The sequence below is a fragment of the Centruroides sculpturatus genome, unplaced genomic scaffold, assembly GCF_000671375.1.
Source record: "Centruroides sculpturatus isolate CEXI.00-Female unplaced genomic scaffold, Cexi_2.0 scaffold43, whole genome shotgun sequence".
Classification (NCBI taxonomy): Eukaryota; Metazoa; Arthropoda; class Arachnida; order Scorpiones; family Buthidae; genus Centruroides; species Centruroides sculpturatus.
The window spans coordinates 30,722-53,539 of NW_019384334.1; the positions used below are offsets into that span (position 1 = coordinate 30,722).

Below are 22,818 nucleotides of genomic sequence, written 5' to 3' on the forward strand. Positions count from 1 at the left end.
TGTTTCTTTCACAAGAAATGTATAAAATTAGTGCTGTATTAGACTTACGGTACCTAATTTACATACTGTACAGACGATAATAAACTCAACTTATTAGCCTAAAATCTCCGTAGCGTGGCGCCAGGCGGCGGAATACATATATATAATTATAATAAATTTACAATAAATTAAGTTAATATATAATTATATATACAGTACCTAATTTATATATAATTAATATATAATTATATGTACAGTCCTAATTTATATACAATACTGTACAGACGATAGCAAACTCAATTTAGCTGCTCAGTAGCGTGGCGCAGGGCGAAGAAAAGTAGTTTGGCGTTTCATCCACTATTGGTCCGGTTTATATCAATCTTTTCGCGAAACGAGTCGGCGACGACGTTTTCGGAGCTCCTTTATACGAATGTTTATACAATTTTTTCGCTACGTTATAGGAATTTCCGTTATAGGTACGCACGTTATAGGGGGTCGACTGTATTTCGAATTTTCTACTGCAAGTTATACAAACCACATGTCATTCTATTCTACAGAAGTTTAGGACTTTTTTATAAGCTCTTCTATCACTAAGAGAGCTATTTATATCGACCATTTGTAAGACTCACAATGAGGCGGTCGGATGAGGCCAACGTATACAAAGTCCACTTCGAAAAATCCTTGGGTTTATTCCACTCTTTCGGAATCCATCCCGGATCCTGAAGCGGTAGGCTGCCATCTTAGTTACAGAGCCGTATAGCTTTATACAGATATTTCAGGACTGCTGAACACCCATGCAGAGATTGTAGCACAATTATTATTAAATCCGTATAAATACAAGCAGCATTTATGATATTATTAGCTGTTCCTTCTCTAAATTCATATATTATTTTATCGTTTGTAGTGGCCCCAATTAAAACCATCAGATAATTACAAATTTTTAGGTTTTATTATATATTATTGTATAATTAATAGTTAATAAATTAATAAATTAATAGGAATTTATAAATTTTAAATTGTTTATTATCTTTTAAGAGAGAGAGATTAATTACAATTTTAGATGTGTCTATAATTATTTTCGAGTTCAATTTCCCACAAAATTCCACGTTTAAAATAGTACAGTAAAATTTGATGTAAATATTAAAATCTTTTTCGTATAATATAAACTCTACTAATTAAATTTTTCTCATCTATTTATTCATTTCGTCAATATAATTAATTTTAAAAGGTAATTTCTTTTCAATAATACGCATATATTTACATTTTAGATAAGAAAATATCTATATATTTAAATTAAAAAGCAGATCTTTTAAACTTTGATCTTCGTACTGAAATATGGCGGAAAGTCAGGTAAACTTAATTTTTTATTGATAAATTTAATGTTATTTGAGACAGTAAAAAAATACATAAAAGACAATTCTATCTACACAAGTTACAACAACGATTATAAAGATTACATTATAGCAGTTCAGTCGTGTCAACAATCATAAGCTTTATTCAGTCGTGCAACTAAAATAATTACTGTATAATCACAGAATTTAGAAAACATCTCAGCTGTTAAACGTGATAAATAGTGTTTAAAATTCTATATACATCTATCTTCTCATGAAATTATTAAGCGAAACAAATAACAAATGATTGGATTTTGACTTAATTATTGTTTATTATTTATTGTTTCCTGCTACAATAGTTCTTTATAAATAAAAACGATGTAACACCTTAAGATTCTCTTGACTAACTGCAAGTACACGATTTTAAGTTAATAATTATGTATTATAGCATACATCTTTGTCTTACGACTTTATAATAGACTAGCTGCAAGGACCCGCTTCGCTGGGTTTTTAAAAAGTAACGATAGTGAAGATTAATTAAGATAATCACATTATAGCCAATCTTACCCGTTTTCACAGAATGCAAGAATTAGGTCCTCCGTTTCCAGACAAATTAGAGACCTGCTCCCGATTTTATTTCTGGACGTCTCCTGTTCACGTCCAGTCAAACAAACTATTTTCAACGTTTCTGAAACTTTACAATCGTTCTATAATCGAACCAATATTCGAATTTGTTTGAATTTAATTTGAACAAATTCGAACAAAACATTCGAAATACAAAGCCACTTTCAACCACTTTCAAGCCCATATCTCCCGCACCCTTATAGCTATCGAGACGCAACCACCATAGTGCACGAATGGAGACCTGGGGCTACTACCACATACAAACGCCATTCATGTGCGATGTGTAGTTTTGGCGGAAAAGTGAAATATAGGGACATACATGTCCATATATATATATAGATATATAATATATATTAATTTAATATATAATATATATATATATATTATAATTAATTCTATAACATTTTAATTAATATACAGTAGAGCGTCGATTATCCGAATCAATTGGAGACTGGGGTTGTTGTAAAGATCGATGTTTCGGATAACCGATTATGCACGAAAAAATATATTAATTTATTCCATCTTGACATTTTTCTCCGTTGCGTGTCGCTTCGCGTTGAATTTTCGTCGATTTTAAGCCTAACGAAGACTATTGTATCGTTAAAAATTATTTATTCATTTTGTGCGAACAAAATAAATATATTGAAAAATATAAAAACAATAAAAATTATACATCAGAAGTTTATTTAGTATCAAAAACGTAAAAGATTTGAGTAGCTGAAGACAAAGATTGCAGCGCCACAGCACTGGCGAAAATTTAAAATTGCCGACTGGAATTCTTTCGGATGATTGAGTTTCGGATAATCGACGCTCTACTGTATTAAGTCTTAATTATTGAAACGTTACAGAAATTGGAAAGTTTGGCATTAGATACCTCAGATACAGCAACGGGAAGAATAGCAGAGCGTAATTATTTTTAAATATATACATTAAATCTATACATAAAAATAAAAACAACATTTTATAATATATTTTATCACTATTGTCAGATATTGAAATACACGGCTCAACCGTCCATCTGGGAGATATTTATAATATAAATAAACCATCCAGTTCAACTGATAACAATGATCCAGGTAACTTAAAATAATATAAGCTAAAATATATTAATTCAAATTAAATATGTGAAGTAAATTAATAATAATCATAATATTTAGAAACAATTGATTTATATTATTGAATTTTAAGTTTATATTCCAAATTTATAAATGACGTTAAGTGAAATTTGTCTGAATTTGCCAGTAATTTTTGTTTTAAAAAGTGCTTAATATAAGACATGCACTATATATCTATTGACTTTTATTGTGAAAGCACAAATATAATAATTACAATTAACAGTACAGTTTGTCTAGTAGATAGCAATATCTTCATATTTTACTAATTAAATTTATTTATTTATTTAATTTTCTTTAAGTCTTCAAGCTAAAATACTCCTATTATAGATCAATGACAAGTCACTACTGTATCCTATAAGAAAACACATGTTTCAAAGTAGTGTCAATCACAATACGAAGGATAGGGAACAACAACTAATCCATATTATTTATGATGCTGATTAAAAGTTTAGTTCAGGCTTGACCCTATATTTAAAATACTTTACAGTCGTAATAAAAAGTGATAAATTTTTGGGTGTGTTTAAAATTTAAACCGGTAGTGTTCAAACTAGTAACGTTAAATTTTTGAAATATAAAAAAAAACTATAGAAAAATTACGTTTATATGTATAATATTTTTCAGAATCTTTTCAGATACAGAGAGAATGCTTAATGAAATATTACAATACTGAAAATGCTTATATGAAATCTTTGTTGTGGAGTGAAGGAAGCAAAGACTTTCCCTTAAAAGACTACTTCATCGAACTTACAGTTAAGGAAGCAGATTTATTAGGGAAAAAGGAAGGAGAAACTATTCAGTTCACACAGATTTTTCCAGAATCAACGGACAAACATGTTGTAATGTTAGTCACTGGTGATCCCGGTTATGGAAAAACTACGTTTTGTAATAAAATAGCATATGATTGGGGTACCGATACATCCGGTACCGACTACTTAGGACATTATGATTTTACTATCGTCATTATTTTGCGAGAATTAGAGAAGAAAAGTATAACAGACGAGATTCTGCAAAGAATTTGTGAAAATACAGATTCCAGTCTTAAAAAGACGTTAAGAGAAAAAGGATTTAATTTATTAATCATTCTGGATGGATTCGACGAAACAGATAATAAAGATTCAATTATACAATTTATTAAAAAAGATTCAGTCGATATTTCTAAATTAATGACAATTCTTGTTACTTGTCGTCCTCACGCTGCCGAAAATATAAGAAAATACGCACATATGAGATTCGTTATTCGAGGATTTTCACAACAACAGAAAGAAAGGTATATTAAATTAGTTATTAACGATGATAACGGCAGACGGGATGAACTTATAAACTTGATAAAATTCAGCAATTTTCATTCTGCCTTAGCTGAATGTCCGTTAATGTTGCATATGTTATGCTGTCTACCACAAACGAAATACTTTCACAAAATACAAACTAAAACAGATTTGTTCATTCAAATTTTTCGTCTGGTGATAAAAAGATATATGAGAAAAATGGGAGAAAAACATCATTTAAAAAAAGGAAAGTTTTTCTATGGAGAAAACTTACTGGTTAAATTAGGAGAAATACATTTGGACAAAAGATCCAAAATGAGTAAAATAGATAAGCCCATATCAATGTACGAGATTCACAAATTGCTAACGTTAACAGATAAACAGTTAAAGAAAAAGTTTCCGGAAGAAGAAGACTTTCAATTTATATTGGGACTAGACATTTTTGCAAAGTATTTTGAGGTAAATGGAATTAGTTGTTTCGATTTTCTACATAGAAGCTTTTTCGACTTTATCATCGCTCTTTGTTATTACCATTCAAAACATATCCCTCTAGATTGTGCGAAAGATTTTATAATTTTAACGTTTCTCTGCGGTCTTTGTGGAGATGAAGAATTTTCAAGTAATTTCATATACGCTATTCGACAGAATGTTTATCATCCTACATGTTTGCTCGAATGTGTTAATGAAATTAAAAATATAACCAACAAACAATTATTCTGTTCAAATGCTAAAGTATATTTTGATTTTACCTATTTAAAAATGATGACAATTATATTAGAGCTACCTTACTTTCGACTTTCTCAAATTTATTTTCATTTTCCCGACGCAAAACATTTGTATGAAAAAATTACAAAACAACTAATAGACTTACAAAAGATTTACAAAGAATCTGATAAATTGGAGATATTTTTACTTTTGGATAAAAGTATTAAATTCGTGAATGAAGGAAATAGCTTTAAAAATGAACCTTGTTTAGAAAAGATTTGTGATATTCGTCAATCCGTTATTCTCATTCAAAAGTTAATAAATAGTTTCAAATGGGATAAATTTAAAATTTGTTTTAGTGGTGTATTTGCCCTTAGACGTATTAATCCTATTCTTCATTACAGCATGTATAATTTTTTCAAAGACGTCGAGAATCCTACAGTAATTCCAAAAGATCTTAATCTAAAATTGCATAAAAGAAGTAAAAGTCTTGTTGCTCTCCTTACCAAAGATGAATTCATTGGAGAAGTTAAATACTTGATTTCTAATGAACAATATTTAAATCTAAAAGATAATATCAAGCTATCGTCTGATGATAAATGAGCAGTATATTGCAATTTTGCATAAACTATATTTGAATTTTTAATATAATCATTGTGATATTCAGAATGTGATATAATGACTTTTTCTGATTAATTTATGATCAATGCTTTGTATAATAACAATTGAATATTTTCTACAATTAAAATAATGTGCTATAATTACTTTTATAATAACAAAAACAACGAATAAATGAAATTTTTATCTAGTCACTTCTTAAAGTAATATAAGCTCAAATGCATATTACAGTGAATTTAAAAGAAATTTATTAGGTACTGTTAACTCTTATAAATAATTTTATGAATTTATTTGTACGTAATGTCTGGCTTTATTGATTTATCAAAAATTTATGTTATTTTTTAATACTTTGTGAGATATGTAGCTTATGTAGCATTGAATTTATAATAAACATTAAAATTTCTGTTTTGTAATTAGTATATTTTGTTTGTTTATACAATAAATATGAATGATTAAAAACGATTTCACCTTAATTTTAAAAAAAAAAAATTGTATCTGAGCTAAATATAAAGAAGAAAAACAACTTATAAATATGTTAAATGCTTAATGTAATATTTNAGCCAATCACAGCCCGGCACGTATGCAGTTTACGGACTACGGCTGTTTGAAAGGTTTTCTTCCATAAAATTAATCGATTCTAGACTAATTCGACTCAACATTTCCAAAATACGTATAATTTTTTTGAGAATAATCCACATAAACTATGCTATAAACAAAAAATTGTAGGATTACTTACGAATGTGCACCGTTCGACTACGCCGTTGCTTAAGCTTGTTTTCGTCGTGGAGATTGTCGTCGAATCGCGCTCGCGTGTTTCCTGATAAATTATTTTTTCTGAGAAATATTCGCTGAACTTTAGAGACATCATTAATATAAATATAATTTTTATGGACGTTAAATAATAAATGGTTTTTAATAGATTCGCTGCTAGTTTAAACTCAGCGGTTTCTGCAATCCTGTCGCGACACGAGTCGGCGATGACGTTTTACCGAATTATAGGAGTTTTTTTTAGCATGTTTGTACGGATACTCTCGCAATTTTTTCGCCGTGATATAGGAATCCGAACTATAGGAACCCGTGTTATAGGGGTCTACTATACATAAAAGACGATTATATCTATACNAAATTTCTGTTTTGTAATTAGTATATTTTGTTTGTTTATACAATAAATATGAATGATTAAAAACGATTTCACCTTAATTTTAAAAAAAAAAAATTGTATCTGAGCTAAATATAAAGAAGAAAAACAACTTATAAATATGTTAAATGCTTAATGTAATATTTTAAAGTTTCAAATGTAGGCATTAATAATTCAAAGTAGAATTATGAAGTATATCCTGAAAACAACTATTATTATTTTACCTTGTTTTTGTTCGTTTATTCACGGCAACGCAACACTTTGGTGATCTTCCTAGGATGGATGCTTTCCGGAAGATCTTTTTAAGAGTAACTGGTACCTATTTAGGCGTTACAGACGTGGGGAAAACCAGAAATACAACACGTGGCCAGCTCATCCTGGCGAGGCAGGAACCATCACCTAGTGTTCGGAGAACAGAACCGCTCGGCCACTGGTGGATTTTTCATTTTATAGTTCGTTGTTACAAGACATTCATGATTATTCCAAACTTATATAGTCTACTTTTTGATAATAATTACTGCTTGGTCGAAGCCTAAACTACTGGGGTAACGTTTGCAGAACGTTGTCCAAGTTTTAAGTAAAAATTCCCACGTTAGATTTTAATGAGTTCGATGTCACAATACTCAATAGACCGCATTTGTTATATTTCTGAAAATATACTTTACTCTCAGATAAGTGAGGAGTCGTTAACATGGTAAAATGGTGTATCTTGATAATCAGTTTTAAATATTAGAATAAGTAATAAGAAGTGTTATAAAATTTATAATTTCTAATCAATAAATAATTATAAATTTTTAAAAATTAACACTTTTTTTATATTTTCATAAGTATTACTTAGCTAAAATTATTGCGTTACAATTGTGAAATAACAGAAAACAGATAACGATATTGTATAGATTAATTATTGCCAATATAAATTAATCAATTATTCAATAAAATATAGTAAATTTTTAACTGTTTTCAAATAAGACTAGCAGCTAATTTCAAAAATTTTGCAACTAGTTGCTTAACTTTGCTAGTAAAAACTTTTAAAATTGTACGCGCACCATCTGTTAGGAAATTTTATATAGAAACTTTTTATATTATTAACTATCATAAAGTGGCAAAAAACTTAAATTGGAAGTAGAGACGAGTTTTATTAAACAGTATAAATGCTAATAACAAGTAAATTCTTTATTTATTCCGTCCCCACTGGAGATATGGCACGTGTCTTTTTCTATCTTCCCACCTCCTCGACCATCGACCATCAAAATCTAATAGCCAATCTTCTTAATAAAGAAACATCCCAAAAATATTTTAAAAATTTTTGACAAATGATACAGGGGTTACTTATCTACAAAGTGGTTAAATAAAACTATTTCCTACACTCAAAATTAAGCGTTTTGACGTTTTATAATACTTAAAAGTAAATAACTTTTTAAAAAAATATGATTACAAATAGCTACACCAAAATTTTAAATGTGAGTAAACTTGAGCAACTCGTTGCTGGTTTGACTTTTAAATGAATTAAAATATAATGTTTTATTTTTACTTTTAAAAATTATATTTAAAAGAACAATCTGATCTTAATTTACTTTACATTTTTGAACAGATTAGTTTATTAAATACGTACAGTACACGTGTAAATAAAAAGTAAGTCCGATTCCAGTGAATATTTTTGTATAACGAGATAGCACTGTTTAATCATCTGTTGGCTGCAGGCTTTATGTTTTATTTAATGTTCAGAGATAAAACTTCGGCTCTTGATAATGAAAGCATCCCTTATTTCTCACGAACCGATGCTATAGAAACAAAATAATGGCATAAATTAACCAACCAGTAATGTTAAAAGTTAAAAGTAATGTTGACTCGACTAAAAAAAAACAGATTCACAAGTGAGAAGCCATCATCGTCATCTCTCTTATCTTAAGATAATAGAAGTGACTACGTAACACGTATTACTTTTATAGTCATACGTGTTACGATCATAAGACTTACGTGATTAGCGAAGATAGCAACGTTACCTGTTATCCATACCTCTACAGTTTAGGGGTGGATAGTTTTAGTTCCGTTTTTTCTGTTTGATGGTTTTCTGTCTTCGTTTATCACTGACTGCAGCGAGGATATAAAATCTTTGTTTTCTGTATTTGTCAAGTAGTGGAGAACATCCAAAACAAAAAAGGACGTAGAGTAAAGGTAACTGAAGTGTTTTAATTATAATTTCTACATCAAAAAGATATTAATACTAATCATTGATAAGAAGAAGTTTTTTTCTTATTTACTCATATTGTACTTTNGAATAGCAGACAGTAATTATTTTTTTAAATATACAGTAAATCTCTACAAGAAAATAAAAACACTATTTTATAATATACTTTATCACTATTATTAGGAATTAATATAAAAGACTCAACCGTCCATGTAGGAAATGTTTTTAATATACAACAACCATCAAGTTCAACTGATAAAAATGATTCAGGTAATTGCAAATAATATAAGCTGGAGTATCTTTTTTAAAATTAAGTATTAATAATAATAATATATAGAAACAATTGATATACAGTATATTATTAAAGTTTAAGTTTATAATAGAAATTAATAAATGACGATAAATAAGTGAAATTTGTCTAAATATTCCAGAAATTTTTGTTAAAAAATTCCTGTAGCCTACATAAGACATGTTATAATTATCTACTGACTTTTATTGTTAGAGCAAAAATATAAAAATTAGAATTAACTGTACACTTTGCCTAGTAGATAGCAATTTTTGCATCAAACCACTTGCAGATATATTAGATTATTTGGTCGCAAATATAAAATAAACTTTTAAAATATAATGTGGCATTTTCTTGATTGTTTACTCTCGCAGCTTATACTATTATGTTGCCTTTATTTAACATTTAATTCTAAAATTAAGTAACATTGAAACATAAATGTATATTGGCAATACGATTCTTAAACTAAAATAAAGTTGTATTTTCCACATGTGTAAGACTGATGATGATTTAAATGCTATGATAGTTCTTTAGTAATGAAAATGACGTAACACCTTAAGGTTCTCTCGACTTTAACTACAAGTACACGATTTTGTGTTAATTATTATGTTTTACAGCAAACATATTTGTCTTATAACCATATAATAGGTATTAAAAATAATTCTATAACATTTTAATTAACATATTAAGTCTTAATTATTGTAACATTACAGGAATTGGAATGTCTGGCCTTAAATGCAGAAACAGAAAAAGTAGCAGACAGTAATTATTTTTTAAAATATACAGTCAGTTTAGGGGTGGATAGTTTTAGTTCCGTTTTCTCTGTTTGACGGTTTTTCTGTCTTCGTTTATCACTGACTACAGCGAGGATATAAAATATTTGTTTTCTGTATTTGTCAAGTAGTGGAGAACATCCAAAACAAAAAAGGACAAAGAGTAAAGGTAATTGAAGTGTTTTAATTATAATTTCTACATCAAAAAGATATTAATACTAATCATTGATAAGAAGAAGTTTTTTTCTTATTTACTCATATTGTACTTTAATTTGTAAAAAAAATTAGTATTTTTGAACGAACTATTTCGAATTTTCTACTGCAAGTAATACAAACCCTATGTCATTCTATCGTATAGAACTGTCAACATTTCAAGGCTTATTTAAGCTCTTCTAACCTGTGGTCACTACGAGAGTCATTTATGTCGACCATTTTGAATTCGGCTAGGCCCACAACGAGGTGGACAGATGGCGAAGTATGGTGCTGACGTATCCAAAGACAACCCACAAAACTTTTGGGATTATTCCACTCTAGAAATCCATTACCCGGTCCTAGATCCTTAAACTACCATCTTAAATAATCAGCCGTATGGCTCTATACACATATTTTAGTACTGCGGAACATCCCATGCAGAGACTGTGGAACAATAATTATTAAATCTTTATGAGCATAAGTAGCATTAATGATATTTTTAGGTATTCCTTCCCTAACTTCGTATATTATTCCGTCGTTTGTAGTGACTCCAATTAAAATCACCAAATAATTACAAAAGTAATTTATAGGTTTTACATTGGTTATTAAAATTTAAGAGAGAGGGGTTAATTAGATTTTCAGATGAGTCTAAAAATATGTTCGATTTTTAACAAAAACGCAAAAAACCGCATATAAAATAATACAGTACAAGCCGAATTCTTCAGGGTATTCCTTAAGCTTCTCCCTTGCTCTCGCAATATAAATTTCCAATAAACCCTTTACACTGTACATTCCCGTGACGTACCTTAACCGTGAACCAAATTTCAACTTTAATCTCCGAACTGTTTAGACTCTGCACTTATTATCATTATCATCTTCAACTCATCTCGATTACATATATATACAATTAGCAGTTACTTTTATCAATATATTTTTGAATAACACAATTATGCATTACGATATCATTAAATTTACTTATTATTTGTTTTAAGTATTTGAAAATAACAAAATAATTCATAAGTTTTAAGTAATTTCAAGAAAANAATTTGTTTAAAAAGTTTTTTTAAGTTTGTAATTTAAAAATATAAGTTTATAAAAATTCACAAATTTTTGTAGTTCGAATCTTTCGTTTCGTAAGTTTATATTCGAGATTCACGCATGAAGATGGATGGCGTATGAAATACGTCCAGAAAACATTAATGTATTATTTGATTAAACAATATCTCAGCAAATGCTAGTTGTTATAGTATTGTTGTCATATCTGCGAAATGCAGTTTACTATTAGCAATTTAAAAAATGATTTCAAACATTACATTCTTCACATTTTATAATAATTTCTGTACTTTTTACTTCGACATTTTTCCTAATGTGCAAACACATCGTGCTACATTTGTGTGCAAGCTCAAATATCCCTATTATAGCTCTGAGACCACACACATCCGTACCTATATGAAAACACTTGTTTCACAGTAATATCAATCAGCGTAGGGAGGATAGGGAACGACAACAAATTAATATTATTCATGATGCTGGTTGAAAGATTAGTTTAAGCTTGATCCTAAATTTAAAATTCTTTACAATGATAACGTGACAAGTTGTTTGATGTATTTAAAATTTACACACGTAGTGTTTAAATTAGTAATCTTAAATTTTTCAAGTATAATAAAAATTATAAAATATATTTATTTGTTTTAATATTTTTCAGAATTTTTTCAGATAAAGAGAGAAACTTTAATTAATTATCACAAGACTAAAAATGCTTACATGAAATCTTTGTTGTGGAGTGAAAGAAGTAAAGACTTTCCCTTAACAGACTACTTCATCGAACTTACTGTTCAGAAAGCAGATTTCTTATGTAAAATAGCAGGAGAAACTATTCAGTTTACACAGATTTTTCCAAAATCAATCGACACACATGTTGCAATGTTAGTCACTGGTGATCCCGGTTATGGCAAAACTACATTTTGTCAGAAAATAGCCTACGATTGGGGTACAGATACTTCCCGTACCGATTACTTAGGACATTATGATTTTACTGTCGTTATTGTTTTGCGAGAATTAAAGAAGAAAAGTATAACAGATGAGATTCTCCAACGTATCTGTGAAAACACAGATACCAATTCTAGAGATAAATTAAGACAAAGAGGATTTAATTTATTAATCATTCTGGATGGATTCGACGAAATAAATGGTAAAGATTTGATTATACAGTTTATTGAAAACGATTCATTTTATATTTCGAAACAAATGACAATTCTTGTTACTTGCCGTCCTTACGCTGCCGAAAATATAAGAGAATACTTTAATATGAGATTCATTATTGAAGGATTTTCACAAGAACTGAAAGAAAAGTATATTAAATTGGTTATTAATGATGATAACGGCAGACGGGATGAACTTATAAAGTTGATAAAATTCAGTGATTTTCATTCTGCCTTAGCTGAATGTCCATTAATGTTGCATATGTTATGCTGTCTACCACAAACTAAATACTTTTGCAAAATAAAAACAAAGACCGATTTGTTCATTCAAATCTTTCGTCTTGTAATAAAAAGATATATGAGAAAAATGGAAAATGAACATAATTTAATAAAAGGAAAGTTTTTCTACGGAGAGGACTTAGTAGTTAAATTGGGAAAAATATATTTGGACATTATATTTAAAAAAAGAAAAATAGGTAACATAATGTATTTTTTTGACATTCACGAATCGCTAATTTTATCAGATAAACACTTAAAGAAACAGTTTTCAGAAGAAAAAGACTACCAATTTATATTAGGACTAGATATATTTGCAAAGTATTCTGAGGTAGAAGGAATTCGTTATTTCGATTTTATACATAGAAGCTTTCTCGAATTTATCATTGCTCTTTGTTACTACCATTCCATGCAAAACGCTGGAGATTGTCATTACGGTTCTGCAATTCTACCGTTTCTCTGTGGTCTTTATGGAGATGAAAAATTTTCAAATGAATTCATAAACATCATTGAACAGCATATTTATTTTCCTCTGATTTGGGATGACTGTGTTAAAGAAATTAAACATATAACCAACAAACAAATATTCCTTGTAAAAGCTAAAATATGTTTTGATTATTTCTGTCTAGAAATGATGACAATTTTATTTCAGCAACGTTTCTTTCACCTTTCTCAAATTTATTTTCATTTTCCCAACACAAGAAAATCGTATGAAAAAATTAAAAAACAACTAATAGACTTACACAACATTTACAAAGAATCTGATAAATTGGAAATATTTTTATTTTTGGATAAAAGTGTTATATTCTTAGAAGCGAATAGCATTAATAGTGAACCTTGTTCAGAAAAGATGTATGATATTCGTCAATCCGTAGATCTCATTCATAATTTAATAAATAGCTTTAAATGGGATAAATTTAAAATGTTTTTTAGTGGTGTACTTTTCATTAAAAGTGTTTATAATCCTGTTCTACATTACAACATGTATGATTTTTTCGAAGATGTCGAGAATCCTGCAATAATTCCGAAAGATCTTAAACTGAAATCGCATGAAACAAATAAAAATTTTGTTGTTCTCGTTACTAAAAATAAATTGATTGGAAAAATCAAATACTTGATTTCTAATGAACAATATTTGAGTCTAATATCAAGCTCTCATCTTATAATAAATAAACAGTAAATAGCAATCTGGCATAGAACTGTATTTGCATTTTTAATATAATTATTATGATATTTAAATTGTGATATAATTATGTTTTCTCAATTAACTTATAATCAATACTTTGTATAATACTAAGTCAATATTTTGTGCAAAAAAAAAAATAATTAATGTACAGTACTATAATTACAGTCTGTCAGAGAAGTATAGGAACACCATAAATTTTGTGTTTATTCAAAATTTATTTTCAAATTATTATTGGAAATATTATTAACTATTTTTATCATTATTTTAATTATTTTATCAGGATTTTTACATTTCATAAAGCAGAATAATTTTTTTACAAATATTCGTTCTTTGATGTGTTATATAAGTAAAGGTACTCCACCTAAAATCTGTAAAAAATTAATTTATCATAATAATAATTAAAATTTTCACGACTAGAGTGTGATGTTATCATTTTTAACTATAATGATAGCTTTTTTGAAGGTTATATAAACATTTTCAACAATGCCTCTTGGAACTGTATTTCAGGAGCAAGAAATATGTCAAATTTATTATTTCTGTGGATCAGGCAAGTCTTTGAAGCAAATTGCTGCAGCTATAAATAGATCTACGAATGCTATTCCAAATTTTTTTCAACAAATTAAAAATTATGGAAAAATAGAAGTTCGGGATCTCCTAAATGTTTAACATGCAAGAATGAGAGAGAAGTTTTCAAGCTTATAACTAATAAAAACATGTCAACAGACAAGTTGCAGCTGAATTATCAATAGGTATATCTCATGTGACTGTTTGGAGAACTTTAAAAAACAATGACAATGTAAAATACTTAAAGTGAAGATGAAGCTACCTTTAACTGCCAAACACAAATCAATGCGTTTAAACTGGGCTAAAGACAAGATGGGATAGACCGAAGAATGGCAAGAAATAAGTTCAGTGATGAAAAGAAGTTCAATTTAGATGGCCCTGATGGTTTTTATATTATTGGCTTGGTTTAAGAAGAGAAAGCAGAGTTAAAATAAGCCAACAAGAAGGGTCTGAATCTATAATGATTTGGGGTGGTTTTGGAAGTAAATGAAATGAATGGTGAGGTAAAACTGAATTCGTATTTGTTGACAAAATATGATTACATTTGGTGCTTTACGTATTAATATATGTCATAAATATTAGTTTCAACAAGATAATGTTCCCATTCGTGCCTCAATGTCAACAAAAATTGATTTAAATAAGAAAATATTGATGTAATTGACTGGCTTTAACGTAGTCCAGATTGAATCCCATTAAAAACTTATGGGGGATTTTAGCAGCCATTGTTAATGAGAATAAGAAACAATATGAATCGGTAAATCAACTTAAAATAGCAATAATGCATGCATGAGATGAAATTAAGGATGAACAATTAAAAAATTAATGAACTCCACGCCTAACAAAATTTCTAAAGTAATTATAGCCAAATGAGGTGAAACCAAATATTAAAAGTGTTTAAAATATATTTAAAAATTATTTTTATGTAATGTATAAAGTGTACTTATACTTTTGTAACAAGTAAAAAGTGAAAACTGTGATAACTTCTATTATATTATTATTAAAAGATAAAATGCTTGAAAATGATAATTTTGTAATTCTTTTAAAACATATAAAACTATTTTCTATAAAAAAATGTAAATGAATTTTGAAAAATCACAAAATTTGTGTTGTCCCTATACTTTTGTAACAGACTGTACCTTTATAATAACAAAAATGACAAATACATAAAATTCGTATCCAATCAATTCTTGGAGTAATATAAGCTCGAATGTAAATTACAATGAATTTAAAAGAAATTTATCAGTTACTGTTAACTCTTATAAATTATATCATTAATTTATTCTTACATGATGTTTGCCTTTATTGATTTATCAAAAATATATGATATTTTTAATACTTTGTAAAATTTACAGCTTATGTAACATTGAATTTATAATGAACATCGAGATTTCTGTTCTGTAATTAGCATATTTAGTTTGTGTGTACAGTAAATATAAGAGATTAAAAATGTTTTCTTCTTAATTTTGGGGGAAAAAATGTATCTGAGCTCAATACAAAGTAGAAAAACAACATATAAATATGTTCAACGTTTAATGTAATTATTTTAAAGTTTTAAATATAATCATTAATAATTCACAAAAGAATTGTGAAGTATATCCTGAAAATTTTGTATAATAAAGTGTTTTTATTTTAACAACTGTTATTATTTTACCTTGTTTTCGTTTGTTTAGTTACAACAACGCAACACTTGGATGATCTGCCTATGGGAAGATGCTTTCCGGGAGGTCTTTTTAAGAGTAACTGGCTTCAATTTAAGCATTACAGACTTGGAGAAAACACAAAAAAACAACACGTGGCCAGGCCGTCCAGGCGATGCGCAAACTGCTCCTGGTGTTCTGGGAACAGAAGCGCTTGGCCACTGATGAACCCTTTACCTTATACTTTGTTGTTACATGACATTCATGATTATTTCAAATTAATATATTTTATTTTTTAATAATAATTATTGCTTGGGCGAAGCCAAGAGTAACTTTTTCAATTTGTTGTTCAAGTTTTTGTACAAAATTTCCACGTTATATTTTAATGATTTTCATGTCAGAATACTCAAAAAAATGCTATTGTGTGCATAAATTTTAAGCTTTTAAATATAATCTATTCTTAGATAAGATATAATCAAAAAACCCTTAAAATTCGACGTTTTGTAACAAGAAGGTATTTTAACATTTTTGGTGCTGTTTTTTGTAGCATAAAACCAGACAGCTGCTACTAATTATAGCAGAGTTTGGTGAATTTCGGTTGAACTATAAAAAAGTTATCCGACAAAAAGTTCTTTGAACTCGGATAATTTTTTGCGCTTCATTTCTTTATTACACGTTAATAATTTAATTTAAATTAACATTCTTACAACGTTTACTTATCATTAATTATTTTTCAGGTAATAATTTTAACTAAATAATTAATGGAAGAATAATTTTAATAAATAAGAAGAGACTTTATAAGAAACTTCTAAAACATGATGCTGAAAATGTTTAAATAATTCGATAGTACTCCGTTTATTATAAATATATTTACTATAAAAATGCCAATACAGTAAAACCTGTATAAACTGAAATCGCACAGTACTAAATATTGAATCCTGCAAGGCAGGTTTCCGTTTTAAACAAGTTTTACACATAAAAAATTGATTTGTTTCGAAGATGTTTTTTCTGTTATATTCAGGTACCATTTTCGACAAGTTTTACTGAATAAAAATAAACTTCTTCAAACAAAATAATTTGTACATATAATATTTTAATTAATTTTTAATAAATTACAAAATTTTTTCCATCATTTACAGTAGCCTTTTCCTAGATAATTTTTATAAATAGAACATCATAACAAGAAAAATACGTTAAAAATCTATGTAAACAAAGCCTTCAACTATATTAACTTACATACACTCTAACTTTATTATATAAAATTCATTTATGACGTTCTAACTTATAAAGTTATAATGCATTATAAATAACGTACGAAACAAAATATTATATTTTATGATATTTATATTATATAAATCAAAATGGATTCGATATGATTAGTTTATACAGATTTGTTGCGTACAATTCACTTACATACAAAAATTATAAACCCGTATTTCCAGTAAATGAAGGAATATCGGAATCAAAATAGAGGAATATCGAAGCTACTGTTTTGATGCATTGTTTACTCATTAGTATTTTTAATTAATTAATTAAACAACAACTGTAACTATAATAAAAGCAAAATAATTTTATGAGTAGTAAAATATACTGCATAATAAGTTTACTGAAGGAATACTTGCATCATTATGTAACTATTTTTTTAGAATAAAAACAAGTTGTAGGATCATAAAGTCCTACTCAACGACTTTATTTATCTTTCCATTCATCGACCTTTAATTACAAAAATTAAATAGCGTCAATCCCCTTATAAATAATCTTCCCTGCAAAAGTTACATATTATCAGTTTTATAAATATTTACAAATTTAATATAATGTACTGTACGTGATTTTATCAGAATCTTCACAATATTTGCATTTAGTCATATCAAACTCAGTATTCTAATACAGTACAATTAAACCTCGATTAACAGTATCCAATTCTTTTCTGTACAGGCTGGCACTAAATTGGAGGACCTCAATCAACGAGAGTTATATGTATTCATAGGATATACACACAAATTTGTGATTGACTGTGCAAAATGAACGTCACTAAGTTGCAATTAGAAAAATTGTACACCTATAAATTTGCACTGTCCTATGTTACATGGAAAATGTTTTCATCACAGACAATGTTTATCACCTGCAGAAGGTTTGGAATATACATAAAATTCTTGATCCAAATATGTGCGATATTACTGTGTTCTCACGGTCTTTATCAATTAGTTGTAAATATAAAAATTTGCTTTTCTCCAACAAAAGCATTGATAGAATCAGTGAAAAAAAAATCTTTCTGATATGAGCTTCAAGAAATATTGTTTAGAAAAAAATCTTCCAACAAACCTCAGCCAAAGCCTCTTTGTCCGTTTGGGTAACGTAATTGAAGTTTTATGATTGCACGCAAAACACATAAAAGTTGTGGATACGTCAGTAAAAGAAAAGGCATTTATTCAGTTGACTAACCGGCTGATTTTTTATATCATTTTTAGGTGATTCAAATATTTGGTCCTGACAAATCTGAAACAACTGAAGATGCAAAAGTTGCAATGCCTTGCTGTTAAAATGAAGCAGATATATTTGGCAGACGCCCGAAGTTGTTTGGCAAAAATAACAATTGATACACTGAACTAACAAGCAAAGAGCTGTTGCTGGTCGGTGATGTTGATATATATAAAACTAAGAATAGTCTCTCCGGGCAGAGTTGCAGCCACGGTTATAGCAAATGGTGAAAAGGAATTTGGATTCCCTAACAATAAGTAAAATTGCAGATATTCTTTCTGGGACTTGCACCCTTACAGCAGAATTTAGTATTCTGCAAATGGTATAGGGACGACCAATTATGTGTACATCAACGAATAATCATATCCTATGATGTAAAGTACGGAAAAGTTTCTTTCGCTTGAAAATACTTCTTACAAGATAAAAAAAACTTTGTCTAAAAAGTAATTTAGAAAAAGTGATTGTAATTAACTTATCACAACAACATTGCAATGCAAAAATAATTTTCAAATATACACAGATTTTTTTAGTGTGCCTTACTTTTGTTTTTATTGTTTTTAAAATGAAGTTATATAATGAAACTCCTATAGATAAATATGTAANTTTCAAAAAGCCAACGGCCACTTTCAACCATCTGTCGATGACCGTTACGACTAAAAAAACTTCGCTAGGTCTTACTTTCAGGGGGAGGTCTTATATTTCGCAATTCAGCAAAATCTGTGCTAGGTCTTATTTTCTGCGGATGTCTTATTTTCGGGGAAACACGGTAATATCGTGCCTTGACCATATTTTTGTAAACCTTGCTTGAAAACGAGTACAAACAATTAACGAAACGTAGTGTCGTTATTTAAACGTAAACAATGTACAGAAAGTTCGAGATACAAGACATCTAAAGTAGCAACACACGTTACAATAGCCATAGCTTGAAGTTAAAAAGCGGTAGTCTGGCATTCCTAAAGCAACAGACTAGCGTGTTTGTCGCTTCGCAAAAAAAAACAGAAGTTAGATTTAAATAAAATTGTTATAAATGATATTAGAAGGAGGCCTGACATCGAAGTCATTGAATTCGATCAAACTCAATTAGGTTATCTTGGATCCCCAGCGACTGACAAGTGCCAAGTATGAAATGCAACACCAAAAACTAAAAGTCGAAAATTTATCAATCACTTAAAGCCCTCATAATATTAGATCTTCGCGACTGGTCGATGGCTTGTAGGAGCGCGCAGTCACCTTGAATGAAGAAAAGTCCCCATTGTAATAAATAGATTAAATAATAAAGCAAATTAATATGAAGCACAATAAATGTCAATATTTTAAAATAATTTCAAATATTTCAAATCGGTTTAAAATATTAAAATTTATCTCCAAATGTATTTTTTATTTTAGTTCTATGCTTTTACTTAAGTTAATGTTGCATATGTTATGCTGTCTATTACAAACGGAATACTTTGACGAAATAAAAACAAAGACAGATTTGTTTATTCAAATCTTTCGTCTGATGACAGAAAGATATAAAAGAAAAATGGGAGAAAATCATAATTTAGTAAAAAAAAAAAAAAAAAAGTTTTTATACGGAGAAGACTTACTAGTTAAATTGAGAGAAATATATTTGGTTGAAAAATGTGAAATTAGTAAAATCAATGTACCCGTATCAATGTACCAGATTCACAAATTGCTAACATTAACAGATAGACAGTTAAAGGAAAAGTTTCCAGAAGAAAAAGACTATCAATTTATATCAGGACTAGATATTTTTGCAAAGTATTCTGAGGTAGATGGAATCACTTGTTTCGATCTTATACATAGAAGCTTCTTCGACTTTATCGTTGCTCTTTGTTATTACCGTTCAAATCATATCGTTCTAGATCGTGCCGACGATGATACAATTCTAATGTTTCTCTGTGGTCTTTATGGAAATGAAGAGTTTTCAAATAATTTCATATACGCTATTCGACAGAATGTTTATTATCCTACAGTTTGCCTTCAATGTATTAACGAAATTATAATTGAAACTAACAAAAAATTATTTTGGTCAAATGCCAAAGTATATTTAGACTTTACCTGTTTAAAAATGATGACAATTATATTAAAGCTATATTGCTTTCGACTTTCCAAAATTTGTTGTCACCTCCTTAAATTCGATCTTTTCTATGAAGATGTTAAAAAAACACTGATAGATTTACACAACATTTACAAAGAATCTGATAAATTACAGATATTTTTATTTCCGGATGAATCTTTATCCTTGCGTTTAGAAGGGGATACCTTTCATAATGAAAATTTTGCAGAAAAGCTTTGTGATATTCGTCAATCTGTAGATCTCATTCAAAATTTAATAAATAGTTTCAAATGGGATAAATTTAAATTTTTTTTGTGGTGAATTTGCCCTTGGATGCATTGATCCTATCATTCCTTACAACTTGTATTATTCTTTCAAAGATGTCGAGAATCCTTCAGTAATTTCAGAAGATCTTGAACAAGTATTGCAAGAAACAAGTAAAAATCTAGTTGCTCTTCTTAGTGATGTTGAAGAAGCTGGAGAAGTCAAATACTTGATTTCTACTGAACAATATTCGAGTCTAAAAGATAATATCAAGCTTTCATCTGATGATAAATGAACATTAAATAGCAAACTGGAATAAACTATACTTGTATTTTTAATATAATTATTGTGATATTCAAAAATGTGATATAATCAAGTTATCCGAATTAATTTATGATCACTATTTTCTACAATAAAAATAATTCATGTACTATAATTACCTTTATAATAACAAAAACAACGAATAAATGATATTCTTATCCAGTTAATTTTTGGAGTAATATAAGCTCAAATGTAAATTGCAATGAATATATATCTTTAATACTTTGTGAAATTTACAGCTTATGTTGCAATATTAAATTTATAATTAGATTTTAGTATTTGTAATTATCATATTTACTTTATGTGTACAATAAATATGAGATAATAAAAACGTTTATACCTCAATTTTGAAAAAAAAATGTATCTGAGCTCAATACAATGTAGAAAAACAACTTATAAATAAATATGTTCAATGCTTAATAAAATATTTTAAAGTTTTAAATGTAAGCATTAATCTTTTAATGTATAATTATGAAGTATATTCTGAAAATTTCGTATAATAAACTGTTTGTATTTCAACAACTGTTATTATTTTACATTGTTTTTATTTCTTCAATTATGGCAACATAACACTTATATGATCTGCCTAGGGGTAAATCCGGAAAATCCATTTAATAGTAAGTGACCCCCATTCAATCATTTCAGACGTGGAGAAAACCCATAAAACAATACGTGGCCAGCCCGTTTTGGCGAGGTGCGACCGCGCTTGATGTTGGGTGAACAGAACCGCTTGTCACTGGTAGACGCTTCACCTTATAGTTTTCTTTTACATGAAATTCATATAGTTTACTTTTTGATAATAACTATTGCTTGGGCAAAGTCAAGACTAACGTTTGCAGTTTGTTGTCCAAGTTTTTAAACAAAATTTTTACGTTAGTTTTTCATGAATTTCGTTTCATAATATTCAGCTGACGGCTCGCGTAAGCATAAATTATTTCGTTGTGAATATAATCTACTCCAAGATAAGATATAATCAAAGAACCTTAAACATTCTACGAATTTTGGCATTTTTTCTTGCTGTTTTCTGAAATATAAAGCCAGAAAGTTAATACATATTCTTGCAGAGTTTAGTGAATATCGGTTTATCTATCTGAGAAATTTATCGGAGAATAAGTACTGTGAACTCGGATAATTTATGGTTGTTCATTTCTTCATTAGACAAGTCGATAATTTAATGTTTATTAATTTTCTTATAACGTTTACTTATCATTGATTACTTTTCAGTTACGGTAATAATTTTAACTAAATAATTTACGAAAGAATAATTTTAATAAATAAGAAGATACTTTATAAGAAACTCCTTAAACATGATCGCTGAAAATGTTTAAATAATTCGATGATACTCAGTTTATTATAAAAATATTTACTATAAAAATACAGTAAAACCTGTGTAAACTGGAATCGCACGGTACTGAATAGTAAAATTATAAACCTGTATTTCCTGTATTTGAAAATACATGAAAATCGAAACTACTGTTTAGATGTGTTCTTTACTTATTAGTATTGTTAAATAATAATTAAACAACAATTTAATAAGTTTTTTTATAACGAAATGAAAAACAAAATAATTTTATGAGTATTAAAATATACTGTATAATAAATTTACTAAAGGAATACT

The 22,818-nt window shown here is 28.3% G+C and overlaps 2 protein-coding genes across 6 annotated transcripts in view; both read left to right on the forward strand.

The window, feature by feature from the left end:
- Positions 1-5,994, forward strand: part of LOC111631318 — a 15,648-nt gene extending 9,654 nt beyond the window's left edge. For 2 of the 5 annotated variants that reach the window (XM_023375546.1, XM_023375565.1), the window contains 3 exons: positions 2,783-2,840; positions 2,924-3,010; positions 3,671-5,994. In XM_023375546.1, coding sequence (XP_023231314.1) covers positions 2,783-2,840; positions 2,924-3,010; positions 3,671-5,622 — 2,097 coding nt within the window. In that variant the 3' untranslated portion in view covers positions 5,623-5,994. Of the gene's footprint in view, positions 1-1,271; positions 1,330-2,704; positions 2,841-2,923; positions 3,011-3,670 lie in introns of those variants that run through there. The other 3 variants (XM_023375538.1, XM_023375553.1, XM_023375558.1) reach the window with 3 other exon arrangements.
- A 3,158-nt stretch (positions 5,995-9,152) lies between these two features.
- On the forward strand, positions 9,153-14,138 carry LOC111631347. Its single transcript, XM_023375576.1, has 2 exons — positions 9,153-9,233; positions 11,920-14,138. Exon 2 carries the CDS (start codon positions 11,979-11,981, stop codon positions 13,869-13,871), a length of 1,893 nt encoding a protein of 630 aa, XP_023231344.1. The 5' UTR covers positions 9,153-9,233; positions 11,920-11,978; the 3' UTR covers positions 13,872-14,138.
- The last annotated feature ends 8,680 nt before the right edge of the window (positions 14,139-22,818 follow it).

What these genes read in the sequence shown, in the direction of transcription:
- LOC111631347 (XM_023375576.1), top strand. Translation starts at nt 11,979, where the DNA reads ATGAAATCTTTGTTGTGGAGTGAAAGAAGTAAAGACTTTCCCTTAACA.